General features: G+C 42.4%; 2 protein-coding genes across 7 annotated transcripts in view; both read right to left on the reverse strand.

Annotated features, from left to right (window-relative positions):
- LOC102966428 (serine protease 52-like) overlaps positions 1 to 6,155 on the reverse strand; it is an 82,032-nt gene extending 75,877 nt beyond the window's left edge. For 3 of the 5 annotated variants that reach the window (XM_042983555.1, XM_042983553.1, XM_042983556.1), the window contains exon 1: positions 5,978 to 6,155. In XM_042983555.1, coding sequence (XP_042839489.1) covers positions 5,978 to 6,059 — 82 coding nt within the window. In that variant the 5' untranslated portion in view covers positions 6,060 to 6,155. The remainder of the gene's footprint in view (positions 1 to 5,977) is intronic. The other 2 variants (XM_042983554.1, XM_042983552.1) reach the window with 2 other exon arrangements.
- A 282-nt stretch (positions 6,156 to 6,437) lies between these two features.
- LOC102966720 (serine protease 55-like) overlaps positions 6,438 to 15,442 on the reverse strand; it is a 51,673-nt gene continuing 42,668 nt past the window's right edge. Inside the window, exons 5-8 of one of the 2 annotated variants that reach the window (XR_006216668.1) lie at positions 10,826 to 11,020; positions 10,210 to 10,311; positions 9,620 to 9,741; positions 9,423 to 9,513 (exon numbers count right to left, since the gene is read on the reverse strand). The gene's annotated coding sequence lies outside the window, so the exon portion shown is untranslated. Of the gene's footprint in view, positions 6,504 to 9,422; positions 9,514 to 9,619; positions 9,742 to 10,209; positions 10,312 to 10,825; positions 11,021 to 15,442 lie in introns of those variants that run through there. The other variant, XR_006216669.1, reaches the window with a different exon arrangement.

The following is a 15,442-nucleotide window of genomic DNA, read 5'->3' on the forward strand; positions in this document are numbered from 1 at the left end:
GGGAGATTCATCAAACAAAAATTATGTCTCTTATGCCTACCAAAGGCATTGCAATTATAATAATGTGCTTATGGGAAGCAATGGCTGTTTCCTTCATTGTAGCGTTGATTTTTGGAAGGGTCTCCCTCTGAGGGCTTGTGAGGAGGGAGACACAATCACAGACCTTGGACCTGAATCTTGCTATTGCATCTCAGTAAGGAAGCCCAGACAGAAACATTCGTTTATTCAAACTTAGGCCTCAGCATCCTCTGAAAAATAGGGCATTGGTGTGGTATCTTGGCATAGACCATAAAATCCTTCTCCTCAGCTCTAGACTCATATTTTCATGGCTTCTATACCTCGATGACATGGACACCAGAAATTCTACAGGCAAAGGGAAACTGATTAGCCCTTCCCTTCCTAACTGATTGCTCTCCTGCATTTCTTACTGTGATTAGTGGCACCATTTTTCACGTGCTTTTAATTCTAAGGATTCCAACAGAACCTAGAAAGGAATAAAAATTTTGGCATTTCCTATGTGATAGGATTGTTTTGACATCATTTGGTGTTTTTCAAATGTCATTTGAGTAATGAGAAAAGTAAATATAAAATCTAAACTGTTGAGCACTTACTATTTGCCAGGCACCATTCTATTTTGCCTGAAACAATTTAATTTAACACGAACTCCATGAGATAACTGAAATTATTCTTGCCCCATTTTAAAGGTGAGACAATAAAGGCAAGTGTAAGGGTTAGCACATCTGGCCAAGACCCAACAGCTAATATATAACTGAGCTAAGATTTGAACCGAGGCACTCTGGCTCCAAAGTCTGTTTTCATTACTATTAGGCAAACTGCCTTCAAAGTATTAACCATGCTTATGCATGGGGAGAAAAGACAGTGACATTCAAAAATTTCCCCAGACAAGTATAATATGAAAGGTTATTCACATTATGAATTTAAAACCATCTCCACACCACACATCACTACCATCCATATGTTACCATCACCAAACATCACCATAACCATACAACCCTGCCACCATACAACCCCACCACTACATATCCCCATCACATGTCCCCACATCACAGGTCACCACACCACACAACCCCACCACCACACAACCTGGCCATCACACAGCACACCATACAACCCCACCACCACATGTCCCCTGTCCCTCTCTTCATACTGCTCATTACCACTACATTTTACCACAACCAGTGCACATCACCACTGTTGCCAATCACCACCACTGCCACTGCTTATCTCTGCCTTTGGGTTTCTCTCCTCCAACTTTCCTGGCCCTTCAGCTCCCCAGAAGAGCCCTGCTCCTTCCTATCTCAGGCTTTTCTCAATGCCTCTGCCAGAAAGACAGGCTACTCTCTCATCTGTCTTGCTCCTCTTTGCCTATTTAATTCCTGTGTGTCCCTCACATTTTAACTCAGTTATAATGTCCTTTTAGAAATCTTTCTTGCCTTTCAAGATTACATAAACTACCCTCAGTATAGCTTTCTTTTCTGACACTCTCCCTTCCACACAGAACACTAACAACAGAAATAAAACATTTGTGAAACTTTCATCTAGATCTAAAGCCTAATTATCTATTCTTCTTGCTCACAGCTTTCATGGTATGTCTATATTTCAACAAAACCTATGCTCAATTATTCAAGAATATTATTTGGCTAAAATAATGGTATGTAGTTTGATGATTGCTAAGGTGAACATCAAACAGGTTGAGACACTATTTCTAAAGCATTGATCTTCAATTCTGTATGCACCTGCAAGGGAAGCTTTCTGGAGTACATGGAGAGAAGGTTTTACCTGGAGAGCTAAGTCTGATTGGTGGACAATAACTACCAATCTGCAGTACTCTATGTAAAACAAGTCTAAAGGTGCAGCTAAGCTCAATGGAAAAGAGGTCTATGACCTATCAATAGTTTTTGCTGAAGGTCTGAGAGCGTCGGATTGGCAGTAGGATACCAAACCAGGCTAGCATTAATAGATACCTTTAAAATTTAAATGGGCAAAAAATCATCTTAAACTTGGGGGAGAAAGTGCACAAAAATGCATGGCGTGAAACTGAGAAAGAACCAATATTAAAGATTACAGAATTGAGATTGAAAATTATCTGGCTAGATCTGAATACTGGACATGAACCATCAATATCAAACTCAATGAAGAATAGATATAAAGAAAGTATTACAAACCCAAATAGAAAAATAATAGATCCAAATCTCTAGATTGTGAAGGGAGACTTGGCTTGGAAGTTTTCATAAGAACATATCAACCATAAGATGCTGACAACATGATACAACTGCTAAGCTCTGTATCTCATAGATGATAGCATTTGGATGGTTGTTAGTCTGGGGCCACAAGGTGCAAGAATGACATTAACAAATGGAGTATATACAGAGGTGTGTGGCCAACATATTGAGAAGCCTTAGAAGGAACATAAAAAGAAAGAAGACTCAGATGGGCCTTCAGACTCTTGCAGGGTTTTCTTAAAGATGAGGCATTAGACTTGTTCAGATGCAGCATCAGTGGGTGGAAACAACAGGGTGGTTTAAAAAATCTTACAGAAGTAGAAAAATTCCTCCATATGGTTATATTCTACTTTGTTGGTAATTATGCAGATTTGAGGCTGACAAGGACCATCTGAGACCTGTGGATGTGAAATTCAGGAGAGCCCCTGGGAGCCCAATTGCATATTCTTTGTATTGGATATTTGTAAATTCTTTAATATAAAAATGAACTTTGTGGAATTTCTCTATAGTGAAACAGGCTACCTGTAGACTGTACTTGTTGTGATGAGCACTGAGTGTTGTATGGAAATGTTGAATTACTATATTTTTTGTACACCTGAAACTAATATTACATTGTATGTTAAGTAACTGGAATTTAAATAAAAACTTAAAAAAATAAAATGAGAAGATTCAATAAAATTATCTCTAGGATTCTTTCCAGTTCTAAAACACTGTACTTTTATAGTTCAAAATGGTGACAGGGAAATACTTTTACTTGAATTACATTAGGTAAAAATGTCATCTTTACTTAAATTCTTCTAAACCATACATTTTAGCCATCTTATTCTTAATTTTTCCTTAATATATTATTTCAGTTACATTTTAAATGCTTTATTGATATTGATGTCAGGCTGACATTGGTCATGCAAACTGAAATATCAGTGTAATTACATGATAAGTCTCAGGCAAATGCAGAAATTTTCCCATATTTTCATATGCTAATGGCTCAACTTTGTTGAAAATTACCTAGAATTCAGACTGACTTGGAAAATAGGAGACCTGTGGTTGTGAATTTTAGGAAAGTCCCTGGGATCCCAAGTAATTGATATTTTTTGTTGATAAAGAACTAAATGAATTTTGGGGTCTGTCAGCACCACAGAGCAAAATTCCTGGTGGGGGTGTTCAGAAATATATCCTTGCAAGTCCCACCTGAATGAAATCACTTTAGATCCTAGATTTTTCCCACATGACTGGTTGATCCAGACCCAGAGATGTGACCAAACAGACTAAGATAAGAAAGTTTCATTTTAGCTTTTTACTCCAGTGTTTTCTCTCTGCCTGTACTATCAGGGTATCTCAAAAATAGTCTTTCTCCCTAAAGATTCCATTGATATGTTGTTGACTATGAGAGAAAGAGAATTACTGGAGAGACAGAACTCGTCAGCATAAAGCACTGTGTTCTTAGCATGAAAAGTTCCTGGCTCTGTCCAAGCTGGCAGAGCACCTGGTGCAGAGGGATGGAGGTAGGGTTTTGGAGTCAGAAGTTCTGAGTTGGCTTCATTGTTTGCTGGCTGTGTGACTTACAGCTACTGATTTAACATCTCTAAGCTTCAATGTTCTCATCTTTAATACAAAGGTAAGTATTAACATAGCCTGCTGCTGTGTTAATGTAACATTTCATGTAACATTGATTTAGAGGGATGGCATTTGGCGTCATTCCACTCTGGGTCAAGGAGAAAGAGTTCTGAATTTTGCCCAAGATGCTTAATCAAATCTGGGGTCACCTCTTTTGCTGAATCCTCCTGTCCTTCCAAAACCCAAGGCTTAATCTTCAAACCACTTATCTTTTTTTGCACTTTAGCTAGAGTATCTTCTCCCAGCCATAACTTCAAATATCATCTTTATCCAGAATATCTCACATTTGACCCCTCAGACCTCTCCACTGAGCCTTCAACTCTTTTAACCAACTGTCCTACTCAATGTCTCATAAGAATATCTAAGAGACATCTTAAACTTGATGTGGCCCAAACTGAAATACTGACTTACCTCACCCCTGTCCAAATCTGCTTTCCCATAAGCCATCCACAGTTCAGTAAAAAGTACCTATATGCATCCATTTGCTTAGATGAGAATATCATCTAGCAGCTATCCTTGACCTCTTCTCTGTCTTCTGACATCCAATGCATCAACCAGTCCATTCAGGACTACCAAAAGATATCCAGAAACCAATCATTTCCCTTCATGCCTGCCACTATAAACCAATCCAGGCCATCATCCCCTCATGCTCACTAACCCAAGGCCTGCCCCTGCACACTCTATCCTCTGCAGCAGACAGTGTCTCTTCCTTAAGTACCTCTCATTTCTAACTTTCCTGTATAGACTCTCTGATGACTTCCCATTGTAACCAGAATAAAATCCAAAGTCCTTACTCTGCCTTTATGAGGCTTAGCATGATCTGGGCCCCACCAACCCCTCTGAACCCATCTCTCTTCAGTGCCCCCTTCCCATTCACTTTGCCCCAGTTACACGGGTCTGTGTGCCTTCAAAACATACTGAGTTCATTCACTGCACAGGGCCTTTGCACTTGCTGTTACATCTGCTTGGAAATATGTCTCCTTCTCATCAGATGGGTCTTGACCCAAATCTTATCATCTCAGGAAGGCTTTCTGTGACCACTAGAACAATCTCAACAACCACCAGAGGCCTTCCATCATATAAGCCTATTTTCATGCTTCATACCATTTAGCAGGAACTAAAATTAACTTACTTATTTACTCATTTTATATGTTTAATATGTCCTTCTCCACACTACATAGTAAAACTGCAAGAAGGAAGGAAACAAGTATGTCATTCTCTGTTATAAACTGAGCTCCTGGGGACACCTGGGTGGCTCAGGCAGTTAAGTGTCCAACTTCGGCTCAGGTCATGATCTCACTGTCTGTGAGTTCAAGCCCCATGTCACGCTCTGTGCTGACAGCTCGGAGCCTGGAGCCTATTTCAGATTCTGTGTCTCCCTCTCTCTTCCCCTTCCCCACTCATGCTCTCTCTCTCTCTCTCTCTCTCTCTCTCTGTCAAAAATAAATAAACATTAAAAAAATTAAACTGAACTCCTAAAACAACTCCTGGCACATGGTGGAGGTTTAATATTTGTCAGCCAACAACTGACTGAACAGAACACAAGTCTCCAGAAATTCTCAGGACCCAGAGAGATGAATCCATAGTAGCTATTAATACACTGCCTTTGCTATAGTTATATCATGGTACTGTTTTGCATTAGGCAAGTTAGGCTCCACATGATGCTTTAGAATGCTTTCAAAGAGAAAGCAACCTGACTTGTGGTCTTAAAGGTGCAGGATTTGGCTAGCTGGTATCTCCAGCTTGATGGCTGGTTACCCCTCTCAAAGGGTTTTCTTACATTAACCATTCACTATGGAAAACTCTGGGACCTAATGTAGACATAAAATATGCACACGCGTGCGCGCACACACACACACACTCACCAGGCTCCTCCACATGTAACTTTAAAGTTGAAGGTGTTCTGGGAGCAATGATCTGAAAGTCTGGTCCAGGTGCCCCCTGCACCTAAGGGGCTTATTAAAAGTGCAGTTCCCTGGATCCCACCCAGAATTGTGGAACCAGCATCCTAGAACTTGACCTTTCGAACAAGTTGCCCAGGTGATTCTCTTGCCCCCACCCCCACCAAAGTGTAAGGGTCCTGGTGAGGCACAGACACAAGAACACCATGAGAAACCTACATGCTGGGGAGCTGTGTGCCCGGGGAAGCAGCAGGTTGACCAGCAGCAGAAGTACTGCTCTTCCATCCCTCCATCCTGTCATCAGCACTGGTCTTTACTCAAGCCAATGGAAAGCCTTCAAGTGATACTGTGCCGATTCAGTTCAGAGGGATTGAGTCTGGGCTTTGCTCTGTGTGCCTGCTATCTGACATCCCAACCTGACCATTGAGGTCACAATTGAGCACCGGGTAGAACAGTCATGGTCCAGACAAGGCAACCAAGTGGCGTCATGCATCCAGGACCTGATGATTTCTGTGAGCCACTTCTCTGGGATGTGGAGGTCAGTGTGGAACTGGGGGCCAGAGGCAGGATAGTGGGAGAACTTCACACCAGTTGGGCTCCTGCAAGTTGAGGCATCTCAGATTCTCTCAGATCCACTAATGCATCAGGACAGGAGAGCTAAAGGCACTCCCCAGGAGAAAGGATTCAAGGCTTCTGGTCCAAACAGCCCAGATGATACAGCAGAGCAACGATAACTAAAGGACTCCTAAAGAAGAGAGCTCACATTACCAGTGGGACCTTAGGGGAGCTACTGAACTTTGAGCCTCAGATTACTCCTCTGAAAAATGGAGATAATAATGCATTGTTATATTGTTGGGAGGATTAATGAGATAATGTGTGTATCCTGGCACTGGGCTTGGCAAACACCAAGCCCATGGTTTTAATTCTCTACTAATTTCATCTCTACTAATGTCATCTCTACTAATTGCATCTCTACTGGCTTCCAGCAAAGGGAGGAACATTAACCAGCAGTGTCTATAAGCAAGACATGCATAAAGTACAGATCCATGCATAGATCAGCTGCAGGGTGGTTTTTGTTGATGCAGTCTATTCATTTGTTCAGTAGGTTAGCTAGCACTTTATGGGACACGTTCCACATGCCAGGCTTAGAGGATGATGCAAAAATGAACATTATTTGTTCTGTCTCGTAGAAGCACATGCCCAACTGGGAAAGACCTGTGACCAAAGACAACAACACAGTGGAGTAAGTGTATCACCGTGAGCTATGGAGGGGCACCCAACCCAGTCTGGGAGGAGCATGTGTATGTGGTGGGCGGGAGAAAGAGGTTATTAAGGAAGATTCTCTAGACGAAATAGGCTCTGTCTGGGCCAAGTCAATCTACAAAGAGAAACGGTTTTAGAGAAGGGCAGAGAGGCATTTGTTATGGATAGAATGGTGTCCTTCAAAAATTCTTCTTTTGAAGTCCTAAACCTTAGTACCTCAGATTGTGCCTTTATTTGGAAATAGGGTCATTGCAGATACACTTAGTTAAGATGATGTCTTCCTGGAGCAGGGTTGGCCCCTAATGCAATATGACTGGTGTCCTTATGAAAAGGAAAAATTTGGATACAGAGAGAGAGAGAGAGAGAGGGAGGAAGGGAGGGAGGGAGGGAGAATGCCACATGAAGATTGGATTTAGACTGCCACAATTCAAGGAACTACTGCCTCCAAGGGAGTATGGCCTCCTGATACTTTGATTTTGGACTTCTGGCCTCTAGAGCTCCAGAACAATTTCTGTTGTTCTAAACCACCCAGTTTGTGGTACTTTTTTATGGCAGTCCTAGGAAAGTAATGATGGCATTCTACATGGGCAGAAAACATTTGCAAACATATAAAGGTGTGTGGGACCTATAGGAACTTTTAAGTCAAAACATATATAATTGCTGTTTTTCTAGCTCCAAAATATTGGCAATTTCAAAAGGTCCAAACTAAAATATTGAGTTGGAATAATGTACAAGTTTAAGCAGTAGACAGAGGTTAATTTATTGAACAAAGCTCAAATCTGAATCAACAGCCACTGAATAATTCTCATGAGTGATCACCATGGATGTGACAGGTATGTGGGGGACAGCATTATTCCTAAAGACCTGCAAGGCAGCGATAGAGATAAACATTTTCCAAAATTCTATACATAATGGATTTTCATTTCAGGGGAAGTGACTATGGGGACTGTTCTTTCCCTAGCTGTTTTGAGGCTTTAAAATTTATCTTTAAAACTCTTGGAAATATCCTGTCAGAATAAGCAAAAGGCAGATGAAATATTAAGAAGTTAGTTCATGTTATTGTGTATAGACTTTTCACACAAGAAGCATTTCCGATACTTCTCATAGCTGTAAGCAAAGCATCAGAATTCACCCACTTAGCTCATATTTTTCTATGCCAGGAAGGGGGCTGAAATGGGGAAGCTTCCTCATTGCTGTGCTTTGGAAAACAGCGTGAAGTTGAGTTTCACTAAGGCTGTAAATGCATACTTTGGGGGCACTGGAAAGCATGTGTTCATATGAGGTGGAAGAGAGCAGAGATAAAGAATTTCCAGTGTCACTCACAATCCTGCCTAGCTTAACCACAATGCTTCCATGGCTGGCCCCAGAGTCCAGAATGGGAAACACAGCATATGCATTATCTTCATTCGGACCCTAAAGAATCCCCAAATCTCCCAGCACATCAATGAATGAATTCACACTTTTATCAAAACACCTTTGTATGAAGACATGCGTCCACACTAAAATCTCACAATGTTTATAGTGACTTTATTCATAATTGCTAAAAACTGGTAACAACCTACATGTCCATCATTGGGTGAATGGATAAACAGTGGTACATCCAGACAAAAGCACTACTCATCAACCATGGCGGAACAAATATAGATACATGCAGCAACACGAATCTCAAATACATTATGCTAAGTGGAAAAGCAACTGCATTCGGTATGATGCCATTTAGATGGCATTCTAAAAAGACAAACAACAGGCACAAAGAATACATCAGTTGTTGCCAGGAGCTGAGGTTTGGGGAAGAGGATGGGTTCCCAGGAGCACGGGGAACATTTGGGGGGCGGGTAGGAAGTTTCTATGTCTGCATTGTGGTAATGATTACACAGACATTTGTATTTGTCAGGATTCTTAATTTAAAATTTTTTTTAGTGTTTATTTATTTTGAGAGAGAGACAGGGTGAAAGTAGGGTAGGGACAGAGAGAGAGGGAGACACTGAATCTGAAGCAGGCTCCAAGCTCTGAGCTGTCAGCATGTCAGATCATGACCTGAGCCGAAGTCTGATGTTTAACTGACTGAGCCACCCAGGCACCCAGGATTCTTCATTTTTTTTTAAGTTTTATTTCTTTATTTTGTGAGAGAAAGAGAGAGAGAGAGTCTGGGAAGGGCAGAGAGGGAGAGAATCTCAAGCAGGTTCTGTGCTGTCAGTGCAGAGCCCGATGTTGGGCTCGAACTCATGAACCACGAGATCTTGACCTGAGCTGAAATCAAGAGTCACACACTCAGCCTACTGAGCCACCTAGGTGCCCCTGTATTTGTCAGGATTCTTAATACCATACACCTTAAAAAAGTGAAATTACTAAATAAATATAAATTATACTTTTAAATCAGACTTTTAAAAATGACTTTATACTTTGTACACTTCGAAAAGCCACTGATGTGAACCACAAAAGACTTGCCCAGTTTGTTGAAAGCGTTTCTGCTGTGATCTCAAGGGCCAGCCCTGTGGGGGGAAATGATTTTTGTTAATACTGTATTAGTTTGTTCAGGCTGCCATAACAAAATGCCACAGACTGGGTGGCTTATGCAACAGAAATCTATTTTCTCACAGTTTTAGAGGCTAGAAGTCTGAGATCAAGGTGCCAGATTATTCTGTTCCTGGTGAGGGCCCTCTTCCTGGCTTGCACATGGCCAACTTCTCACAGTGTTCTCAGCTGGCATTCCTCAGTGACTGATTATGGAGAGAGGGAGAGATTCAGAGAGAGAAAAGGGAGAGAGCAGGAGCACATATTCCAGTGTCTCTTCTCATAAAAACACTAATACTGGGGCACCTGAGGTGCTCAGTTGGTTGAGCATTGACTTTGGCTGTCATGATCTCATGGTTCATGAGCTCGAGCCCTGCATCAGGCTCACTGCTGTCAGTGCAGAGCCTGCTTCATATCCTCTGCTCTCCTCCTCTCTTATACTCTCTCTCAAAAGCAAACATTTTAAAAAACACTAATCGTACCACATCAAGGCTCCACTCTCATTACCTCATTTAACCTTAATCACTTCTTTACTATTACTTGTAATTACTAGCCTTACTTAGTGGGACCCATCATCAAATAACAGCCACACTGGAGGCCAGGGTTCCAGCATATAAATTCTGAGCCCATAACACAGAGCAGACAGGACTCCAGTGCCCCCAAGGCCACAGTACCCATTGGGGTTCTTGCTCAGGTACTGCTGGTGGTAATCCTCCCAGTAGTTTGTACCTCCTGGATGTCAGTAGTGATCAGCCATAGCCATGCTCTGAAAGAACCTGTAGAGAGAAAGACACCATGAGGACCAGATGCCAGGCAGAGAGGGTCCCAAGGAGGGATGGGAGGCTGGGCTGTGAGGGAGGCAGGCACATGTGGCTTGGGGTGTGCAGTGGGTCCTTGCAAGCCTGTAACCTGTAGCTTCCCAGCTGGGTTATTCTGGGCACGCTCTCACTGGCCTGTGCCTCAGGTGACTGGGGTTTGAAATCTGGTTTCCTGACTCTAATTTGTGCACTCTACCCATCCCACCACTGCTGCCCCTGGTACATGCTAGGAGCCCTGGTTTGGAACCTGTGGGTCTATGTGAAAGGGACCCCAGTGCTTCTCAGAGTAAACAGCAGGGACATGGGGCTCTCTGGCTGCCCTGGGAAGAATGGGCATCCCTGAGGGCGGTAAAGCAGAGCTGCGGTTGGAGGGGATGAAAGGGTAGGGGCAGGATGAGGCGGGGAGGGCTACAGCCCAACTCAGTGCTGTCCCCTCTGCTGCCAGTTCTGAACAGGCCCCCTGCCCACTCACAACTGGAAGGAGGAACACTGACTCGCTGTGGTTCTAGGGAGCATGGACTCTGTCAGGATGCCTTGGAGAGCACAGGCTTATGTGGGTCTCCAGACCCAGGAACCTGGGAGTGAGGTCAGGGGAGGACATGGCCTGAGGGCCTGTGTCGGCTCGTCACCGTCCTCTGTGACCTACTTTAAGGCCTGGTGGCATCTGCTGCCAGGGGAAGAAACAGACACATAAACACAAGTGGGGGAGGAGAGCAGAGCTATTTGGGGCAGGAGACAGATTAAGAAATAGACATTGTTCCCCATGGATCTTAGCCTGTTTCCTTTCCCTTTTGGATTTCAGCTGTGCCCTGATTCTTTCTTGTTACAAGGCTTCTTGGAGCATCTGGGCACAAGGTTAAAGAGACTCGACCCTGTTACGCTGACTCCCATTTTGGACAAGGGTGCACGGTGGGTCCTCAGACTTGTTTTTCCACGAGGAAAACTGCCTGTTTGCTGATAGCTCATTGGTATTTTGGAGGTTAAGTCCTTACATCTGTCAAAAAGGGTGGGTGAAGTCTTTGTGTTCTGCATCATTCCACTGCCAGACTTTCCACTGAGCATTGTAATAACTTTCTGAATTTCCTTCCAGCCCTCTGTTGGCTCTAAAACCACAGGCCAGCTATTAAGGGAGATAATCCTGAGCATATCAGTTAGGAAGAGTCCCAGAAGGAAACAGAACTCCACTCAGAAGGTTCAAATGAAGGTACTTAGTGTAGGAACTAAGAAAGAGTTATGGGCATCTTAAAGGACCCACATGTAGAAGGCGTTCAAGAGACAGGTAACAGCAGTGAGTCACAGGGGCAAGGAGAGAAGGTATACTTACTGGAATCCAGTGAGAACAGCAGGTGTGGAGGAGGGGCACAGAGCAGGAACTGAGTCAAGGAGGGTCTCTGCCACTGGCAACACAATGTCTCAATGGGAAGGGAGAGGGAGGAAATACCCCTAACCCTCTCACTTCCTGCCAGTATCTCCCATTGCTGAGGGCAAGCCAAGTGACTTTTACTATCCCAAGTGACTCAGTGCCTAGAAATCAGCCTACCAGGACCCAGGGAAGGACAGTCATTAGATCTGCAGTAGGGAAATGGGGTACAAATGGAAAATAACTATACAGAGTCATCTAGTGCTTTATCCCAGAAAGCAGAATCGAAAGCTATAAGGGCATTCTTATTTTAGGGCTCATAAAGATATCAAGCTGCTCATTAAGCTTTTTCATGTATAATATACTGTGCTCAGGACTTTGCCAGTGTTATATTATCTCATTGAACACTCATAGCAATTGTCTAATGGAATTACTCTTCTTGCTTTCCACATTCAGTAGAGGATATGCCAGATATTGCATATTGATATTTAGCATCATCTCTGCCTTTCTAAACTCTCCCAAAAATTATAGAGGCTGAAACCTTGGGGTTACATGTCTGAGAACTCCAGCAGCTTTCAAATTTGGATCCTTAGCCAAATTTCAGGAGGCAAAAAACAGGGAGAAACCATAATTTTCTCATAGCAGCTGCGTACAGGCATGCAGATTTTAGCAGATGATAGTTGTGAGGTTTTTGCCATCATCTTTGGGTATCATCCTGAAAATTGTTGCTCTAATGCTGAAGAGAATAGTAAGATCATTGATTTGGGGGAACAGTAATTTCCCATGATTTTTGAAGTTTGCTAAGCTCTGGAAAGCAAGCAACTGTTTTTCCTGATGTTTGCACTCAAGCCCTTTTAATTGTTCTATAAACATCTATGTCTATGTCCTAAATCCCTTTCTGCTTGAGATAGTGTTTTCTGTTTTCCTCATAGAATCTTGACAGATGCAGCATTTGGTACTCGAAGTGGTTCCAGGAAGTTCAGCTACAAAGATGGAAATCCAAGATGCATTGTCAAGGCCTGGTTTGATTTGAATGCAGTAATGACCTCATCACTAGCAGAAAATGGGATTCAGGAAGTCCATGGTATGCAATGTCAGAACAGTTTCTCAAGTCATTACTTGTTATTCCTGGAATCAGTTACCTATTCAAAGAGACCAAGTGAATTTTGTGATAGAATGCTCTGGTGGAAGAGAGAAGTGCAAGGGTTAGTGTAATGGAATCCAATGGATGGCTTACAGAAAAAAAAAAATTGCCCTAAAAGAATCTCTTATCTATTGTATCAAAAATATGATCCAGAGTAAGTCCTGTAGGTGGCAGAATTACAATACAACTTGAATTCACAACTTTTTTAGATGCTCATGTGAAAAGTGATCAATTGGTAAAGAAGATGACCACAAAATTTGCCATGGGATATTTGGATGCACAAAGATAAATCAGTGTACTTTAAAACCCCAAATCCCACTGAGCATGCCTTTCTATCAGAGGCAGCACCTCCACGCCCTTCTGGGAAGGCCTTTTGAAGCTGGTAATGACTTAGCTGAAATAATTCTTTGTCCATGTAATGCTGATTCTCTACAACCCACTCCTACCACTTTTGGTCAGAACCAAAAGTAGAATCATCCCAGTAGACTTTACAGGGGATAAGTTCAAATCTGACCCAGTACATAGTATGCACTAAAAGAACTATGGGCTCCTGGGTGGCTCAGTCGGTGGTGACTTCAGTTCAGGACATGGTCTCATGGTTCGTGAGTTCAAGCCCCATGTCAGGTTCTGTGCTAACAGTTCAGAACCTGGAGCCTGTTTCTGTCTCCCTCTCTCTCTGCCAATCCCCTGCTCACATTCTGTCTCTCTCTCTCAAAATATTAAAAAAAAACTGCAACATTCTGCTAATGTATATCTGTAGAAACCTGAGGATTATATGTGAGAATGGATTCTAAAGAGATTAGGAGAGGGATAAAGTAAAATGTTATTGGATCAAATTTACCAGTCTAGATGAACTTGAGAGAAATTCTATATTCAAATGAGTTAGCTGAAGCAGCTGGAATGGCTCTGGCTGTTTGGTTGGAAAACTAAAACCTTGGACAAATAATGGCCTGTATGAAGTGGATAATCCTTTGCAGAATATAAAAGAAAAAAAATTGAAAGCCTTGGATAGGAATATCAGAATGGATTTATTAAGTGTGACCTGATTAGCCATCCTCTAACTCTATCCCTTATATGAGTCCTGAGGATTCTGTGTTTAATTAGGCATTGAAAAATAATTCCCATGAGAAGCATCAGCATCTTCATAATACCTTGTTGTGACCATCATCTGCAGGCTGAAGATGCTGTGACACATGAACCATCTGGGGAAGATTGACTACACTTGGCCCCTTCTTCTGTGGAATAGGCAGCGATTTTTTATCATAGTAATAGAAATTTATTTTTGTATTTGGATGTACCCACCTTGACCACATATTTCTGCCACCCCATCACACATGACTTACTAAATGCTTAGTTATTCAGCATATGGTTTTCCATTTGGCATAACTTCTGACCAACTGGTTATAATGCAACAGAAGCGATGCCTGTGAGATTCACTGATCTTAACATGAATCCCACCACCCAGAAGCAGCATGCCTGCCAGAGCAGCAGAATGGCTTACTGAAGTTTCCACAAGTGAGCCTGCTGAGATCTAACAACGTATGAGGTTGGAGTGCTCTTTTACAAGGTATAGTATATATTAAAAACTAGTTTCAACAGATTGCACTAGTTCTCCTATGGCTAGAAAACATGAGTGTGTAAATCAAAGGATAAAAATGTGCCTGACTCCAATCACTAGCCACCTAATGATCCATTCAAAAAATGTACTTTGTTTCACACAACGTTGAGCTTTGAAGGCTTAGAAACCTTAGTTCTCAAAGGAGGAGTGCTTCTGCTTCCAGGGGACACAGTGGATCTATTGACCTGTGAATTGAGACTGCTACCTGGCTGTGTGGGGCTCTCCATGTCATTGAACCAAGAGACAAACAAAGAAAGAGTTAATGTGTAGACTGAAATGATCGACCCCGACTATCAAGAGAAGAACTTTATTGCAAGTAGAGTTTAGACAAGGAGGAGTCTGTGAAATCCTTCAGAGATGCTCTTAGAATTTCATTATCCAAAAGGAGAAATGGAAAACTATAGCAACTCAATACCGGCAAAACCACCAAGAGCTCAGAAATGAAAATTTGGGTTACACCACCAAGCAAAGAACCACTATCAGCTGAGCTTCATTCAAGTTGGATGAAGGAATTCACACATACTGGCTATGGCCCAGGTTGTATACTCAAGAACTGTAGTAGCTGCCTAGATTTTCATATTTGTATATGCCTATTTCCCTTTTTTCGTTCCTTTTCCAGGTGTTGGTGATCATTAAATTTATTATTTAGTCTTTAGAAACAAGATTGGGATGGCCAAGGAGGTGCACCATTCAGATCTGCTTTGAGAGAAAGTGGTGCAGGGAGTGTAGTTGATAACAGCTCTCAGCTGCTACTCCTTTGAATCCATCATGGCAGTCAGGATGAGAACACCCTTCTTTTGGGCTGCACCCACGCAATGGCTGAGAGTGACATGCAGAGGATACTAGATCAGGTCCATTACTACTACTCAATGTGGCAATCTTTGCTCAAGATCTCCCATCAATTTTATCAAGACTTTCTCAGACCTGCAAGGGGGTTTGAAGACATCCTGCCTACTGTCACTTCCTC

The sequence above is a fragment of the Panthera tigris genome, chromosome B1, assembly GCF_018350195.1.
Source record: "Panthera tigris isolate Pti1 chromosome B1, P.tigris_Pti1_mat1.1, whole genome shotgun sequence".
NCBI classification, from domain to species: Eukaryota; Metazoa; Chordata; class Mammalia; order Carnivora; family Felidae; genus Panthera; species Panthera tigris.